This window comes from Aspergillus foveolatus (genome assembly GCF_047715535.1).
Source record: "Aspergillus foveolatus strain CBS 279.81 unplaced genomic scaffold BDW70scaffold_40, whole genome shotgun sequence".
NCBI classification, from domain to species: Eukaryota; Fungi; Ascomycota; class Eurotiomycetes; order Eurotiales; family Aspergillaceae; genus Aspergillus; species Aspergillus foveolatus.
The window spans coordinates 113,791-119,790 of record NW_027396104.1 but is presented as its reverse complement, the minus strand read 5'-3'; the positions used below and the strand labels follow the sequence as shown (position 1 = coordinate 119,790).

Here is a 6,000-nt window from a genome sequence, read left to right as displayed (position 1 = left end):
GTGCTACAGCAGTGTTAGTTTTCATTATCGAGCTCGTTTCCAAGCATGCTTTTTTCTTTTGGTTTCTTTTCTTTCCTTTTTTTTTTTTTTTTTTTTTTTTTTTTTTTTTTTTTTTTTTTTTTTTTTTTTTTTTTGAACTGTATGTATTTTTCAACAAATCAATGACAGGATGTTTCCATTCGTACATGTAGGAAGGGCTTATGAACAATGCGTGGCCACAGCTACAAGGCAGGCTGGGCAAGTGTTACCTCGTGGCCTTCAGTCTGCTAAGCCATGAACGAATGCCTTGCTGGTGACACGGTTGATGACGGCTGACCAACCCCAGTTTCTTAGCGCTGCAACCTGGAGGGGCTTGGGGCGACTTGGGTCAGGCGAGAAACGCAGCTGCCCTTTCGTGCCCGGTAGCTGCGGTATCTGCTGTGTCTGACCAGGCTTTTCCCAACTCACGCAAGGCCGAATACAGCCTATTAAGTTCTCTTTTACGCTAGGCTGAAAGTCGAAGACTTGAGGCTCAGTGCTATATGACGAGCCTTTATAGCCCTGTATACTCGATGGCATGGCAAAACATCGAAGTAAATGAAATGCCGCTTTATAAGACGACACCAACAGCTAAACACCTATACATATTCTGAGTTCTTAGAGACTACAATTGCAGATGGATCAACACTTGCTGGAGAGAGCGAATGCTCGTTCAGACGAAGTATTTAGGGCAAAGCCCGCCCGGACCCAGCTCCAGCTCCGGACCATCGAGAAAGTCGAAGAAGACAGTGAACTATGGAGATTCCAGTTCGGAGCACGGAGCCAAATCAATCAGATTCAAGAGTTGGAGGAGGCATATCCGGTACATATAGGCCAGCATCAACCGCCACGAAACCGCTAACATAGCGCCGCGCAAACCGAGCGAGTGCATTCGGATCTACATATTCAACATGTAAGATCTTGGAAGACGCTAGACATTTCTCGTGAGATCTTCGACCGGTTATTGGCGATTCAACAAGTGTTCCCGGAGACCTGGAGAGTTCTGCTCACTTTCGGATTGAGGTCATGCGGGAACGAACATGGATTTCCGCCGCCACAAGTGAGAGAATCAAGAGGAAAGTCAACAGAAACTCGAGGCTTGCCCGAAGATGAACCCATGAAGGAGAATTGTACGCTGACTGCGTATATAATTGACATATGTTATGCGGCGAGTTGAACGGAACGGCAAGTCGGCACCAGAATGTCCCTGGTCGATCCGACAAACGGGCGTATACCAGAAACTGGTACAGCCAGCGGACTGATCCCAAGAGGCCATCTCAACATTTTTCCTGGTGGCCCCGTCCTCAGCAATTGAGAGCAATCTCATCCGAAACATGTGTGGTATTACCGACAACGTGGAGGCAGCATTTTCCATCCATAAGAGTATTGTGGCAGAGAGTCTGGCGGGATGGATGGATTATATGTGCTGGCTAGAGGAGCAACTAACCAAAAAGGTCTACCGCTCCTACGTCCACCATCGTCTCAAAATATAGTACTGCCCGAGACTAACGATTCCGATAGTCAACCCGAGTGATGGCGACGCCTGGTGAAACAGAAATCAGAAAGCTCAATTTCGCCAAGGAAGACAGGCACGAACTCAGGCAGCTAGAGGATAATATCACGGACCTTCGCGTGATTCTTCAGACGAAGATGCTAACCATAAGACGACTAATGAAGGACTATCAAAGGTACTGCTCAATATGCTGCAAGGACTCACGCAACTGCAGGTGTGGGCAGGTAATCCAAGAATTTGAGGAGTACGTAGATGAGGCCCAGATGTACCTGGAGCGAGTAGGGGTACTCCAGGACAGAGTTCAGTCTGTCCAGAATATAGTAAGACAAGCTCTCTGTAGTCTGGAGGGTACTAACCATTGTGTCAGCTGTCTGATCTCTTGGGATATGAGGAGATGCGAACGCTGAGAGAGCTCATGGTATGGTTGTTACAGGTCCTTTCCTTATCATAGTTTTCTTTGTATTCTTCCCAATATTTTCTTTATATTTCTCTCTAAATTTTTTTATTGTTTATTTTTCTAAATTATTATTATTGCTGCGGAAAGTCAACACTAACTGGCTAATGTCAACCAGACACACACAGTCCAAGGATCCACGGCTATGGAGCAAGTGGCAGTCATCGGGCTGGTCTTCATACCGGCAACCCTGGTGGGAAGTAGGCGTTTCTATCCCTGTCCGGGAACCTATCGATAATCAGATCCAGAATTTTTTTTCTACCGAATTTGTGAAGAATGAAAGTGATGGTCTAAGGGTGTCCGGGCAAGTGTGGATTATGGTGGCTGTGGCTGTGCCAATGACAGTATGTGTGCTTGTCTTTTGGCGGCTCTGGCTGCGGTATGAGTTCTTTCGCCTCCGGCCTCTCAGGCTTGCCAGACGAAACCTGGCAGCCCTCGTCAAGTCCAGAAGACCGAAGGATGAAGATCCTGGGATGAAGGTCTGATGTGCTTTCTCCACTGTCGTGGGGGGGAGGGGCCTTGAGCCATGAACTTTGCCCAATTTGGAATGAGATATCTTCTGAGGGCTCCCCTTTTTGGCCCTAAACTTAGTCTAGTCTGTTCTAATTAGTACCTCCCATGAGACGGAGTAGTTAGGCCGATAAGTACGAGAAGCAGGAACATGACGAGTACCGGCATACGTCGTCTCCGCGCGACGAATCATCACTACGTGCTCCATCCCCTCCCCTCATGGAGCGTGAGCGTGACTCCTGCATTATGCTTTTCCTTTTCTGACACCGGTTCGCTGTTCTGCCTGTACACCTACAGTAGTCGTTCTTGGTCTATGTAGGCTTTCTTCCCCGCAGTTTGCAAGGCACTCTTCCCTTCACTGCCACTTTCTTTCTTCCCATAACCCCCTCTGATCCGTTGAGACATGCCCGTCACTATAAAATGAAATGTTGTTCCTGCTTGCCTCACGCGATACCATCCCTGGTCATGGCTATCATGATGGACATGTTTCTAAATTATCTTACGCAGGACGTCTACCTGTGCTTCTACCTCCTCGGAGCAACTTCCAGGCTGGTCTTCCCGCCGCGTCCTGCTGACCATGTGCGACATCTAGCTGATCACCCTTCAAATGACCGCCCTTCTCATTTTACGCTACATAGCGAGGAATCAATTGGATCCCGTGCGGATGGCGCCCTGCAGAGCCTGCAAGAAGGGCTTAAGGCCTACCGCTTGACGGCATCGATCGAAGCACCGCGAAAATTCATCCCCAGATCGCACCTCCAACGCCTGGTTAGAGAAAACGTTCAAGAGATTCTCCGCGAGCAGTCGATCGTGGACAACAAGAGAATACCATTATTTGGCCAGCTGATCTCCGAAGAGGCAACTCAGCTCTTTGCCATTCTGGTCGATGTGAAGAAAGAGCAGCATATAATCGACTTTTTGGAAGAGGGTATAAGAGACAGAAACCTGCCCTTTGTGCGAGCCTCAAAGCTCCGCAGATTAGGTTCTGGCCTCCTCACAGGCAGAACAAGCCAGTTCAAACAATAAACGACTGGGATTGGCAGTCTATCGAGAACCTGGAGAGCAAACAATACCGCGTCTTGAGCCCCGTCTTCCGGAGTGGAGCACACTACGAGCTAGATTATTTGCACATCCTTCCCTTCATTGAGCAGGAAACAGAGGCCAGGTATAAGCGTGTGGCAGCAGGAGGATATGGGGAAGTGTCGAGAGAATACATCCACCCGGACCACCACGAGTTCCAAACCTCGCCCGCGCGGGATGTGAGTCATACCTCGCTGTGCCACCATTGACACTGCAGTTATTGATTTATACTTGCGTTCCAGGGTCTTGTTGTCGCTGTCAAGTGCATGTTCCACAAAGCCAATTTCGAGCTCGAAAAAAAGGTCTACCTAGACCTGGGCCCAACCCGCCATCCCCATCTAATCGAGCTCTTATTTACCTTCCAGAAAAGGGACAAATACCACCTTGTGTTTCCATGGGCGGATGGAAACTTGAGGGATTACTGGGAGAAATACCCATTCCCCAAGCTTACCCGGGGCCTCGTCCTGTGGTCGCTGGAGCAGTTGGCCGGAATCGCAAGTGGATTGGCCTGCTTCCACGAATTCACAAATCCGGCGCACGGACATACTCGCTTTGGACGTCATGGAGATATCAAAGCACAGAATATCCTATGGTTCCACGCTGAGAATGTGCTCAAGATTGCTGACTTAGGGGTAGCCAATGTGCGTGGCAGGGACTCCCGGTCTAACATCCCCGCCAGCACTGTGGCTGTCTCGCCAACCTACTCGCCGCCGGATATCCAACGGCAACAACACATCTCTCGTAAGTGGGATATCTGGAGTCTGGGATGTTTATACCTGGAGTACATCACCTACCTCGTTCTCGGATGGCCAGCAATTCTTACATTCTCAAGCCTGCGCCGTGAGCCCAGCAGTCAATATCCAGAACTATTCACTGACGAGTTCTATGCTACCGACTATAGATCCGTGAAGCCGTCTGTCAATGATTGGGTTGCCCAGCTCCAGCAGAATTCACGCTGCTCAAGTGTACTGCATGACCTCCTCAACCTCATCATGACCGAGATGATCGTCATCGACCCCAATGCTCGAAGTACCTCATTCGGGATATACAAGAAAATAAACACAATGTTGAGCCATGCCAAAGAGAACGAGGAGTATGTCCTGAAGCCAAAGCTTAAGGCCCAGAACTTACCTAGCTCTGCTGTTCGTCTTCATCTTGTTCACTTCGGCAGCATGCAAGCTTCGCGACCGTTGGTATCTCAGAACCTTCTACCAGGACCGCAGAAAAGGTCTACTTGGCACCCCTGAGTTTTTTCATTGATTGAAGCAATCATCGATTATCTATGGGTGTCCCGTTTAATTTGCTTACAGTGCATCACCGTGCTACTGACGAATAACCTTTGGCTATGATATATTTTCAAAATTTGTATAACCACGAAAGTTAAAGACCTGGGAGGCATTTTGAGGAACCTCTTTTTTATTTTTTTCTTCCTACATTAGTTTTTAAGATTCCCTTCCGCATTACCTATTCGAACTACACAGTTGTTGTATGTACCATTTTCTGTAGATGAGATAGAGAGGCCCAGCTTATATGAAGCATTTCAAAATTCCTAAACTGCTGTCATGGGTCGTGTTTTTCACTCGAAAATATGTATTGCTTCGTTGAAGGTATGATAAACTGTCTAAGGTAGGATTTTCTGAGGGACATATTGTGCCCAAGTAGGCTCCCCTTTGGCCCTATACAATACAGGAAGGAGAATTGGTATAAGGAAGTTTAAAAACTCGCTTGGTATGCCCAACCCCTGGGAGCCATGGAGGTGCCGCTGCCCCTTTGTCAACAGTCGCAACCTCTCATAAGTTCGCCAACTTCAAAGGCAAGCTTCAGTCAAGAAGCTACTTGGAAGAGAGTCTAGAGTTTCTTCCAGCCTTCAAATGCCGCTCATCTTGCCAAGGGAGCCATGATCTGTGCGCAGAAAATAAGAAAGCAAAGCAAAAAACCCATTATACCAATATGACAGGATGAAGCCGCTTGACAGGTCTCATCCATCGTAGAACTGAACGATAACTGGGAATGCGCAGTGGGTCGTAGGACTTTCTTTTGATGTTTGAACATCATAAACCTCAAGTACCTGAAACAACGACGGAGGGTCCAGACATAGGTATATTCTACAAGATCGATTGGCCAGTTTAGTCTTTTGGGCGGGCTACACCCGTCCCGTACCCAGAACCTTGTTCGGATCGGCTGGGCCCGTGCGGGTCTGTATGAGGAAGTATAAGACCAAACTACCTAATAGCAGAAATTGAAAGGATAAATGTTGGAGATGAGGACCCGGTCATGCAAGGGCAAACCATAGTGGCTGGGGCCTATGTACAATACTTCATTTTGGCCTAAAGCGTAGGATGACGACTCATCTTTGTGGGCATGAATCCTCAGTAACTTGTTGTGCAGCTCAACTTTTCAGCTCACAGAATAAACCACACCTTTT

General features: G+C 48.0%; 2 protein-coding genes across 2 annotated transcripts; both read left to right on the top strand.

Annotated features, from left to right (window-relative positions):
- Positions 1-1,181: 1,181 nt before the first annotated feature.
- BDW70DRAFT_151737 (uncharacterized protein) lies at positions 1,182-2,470 on the top strand (the record flags this gene model as incomplete). Its single annotated transcript, XM_073739340.1, has 6 exons — positions 1,182-1,247; positions 1,290-1,472; positions 1,540-1,851; positions 1,899-1,949; positions 2,104-2,178; positions 2,228-2,470. 6 exons carry the CDS (start codon positions 1,182-1,184, stop codon positions 2,468-2,470), a joined length of 930 nt encoding a protein of 309 aa, XP_073594126.1.
- Positions 2,471-2,972: 502 nt separating this feature from the next.
- BDW70DRAFT_151736 (protein kinase domain-containing protein) lies at positions 2,973-4,822 on the top strand (the record flags this gene model as incomplete). The annotated part of the gene is made up of 4 exons (XM_073739339.1): positions 2,973-3,477; positions 3,510-3,754; positions 3,818-4,582; positions 4,661-4,822. 4 exons carry the CDS (start codon positions 2,973-2,975, stop codon positions 4,820-4,822), a joined length of 1,677 nt encoding a protein of 558 aa, XP_073594125.1.
- Between the last annotated feature and the right edge of the window lie 1,178 nt (positions 4,823-6,000).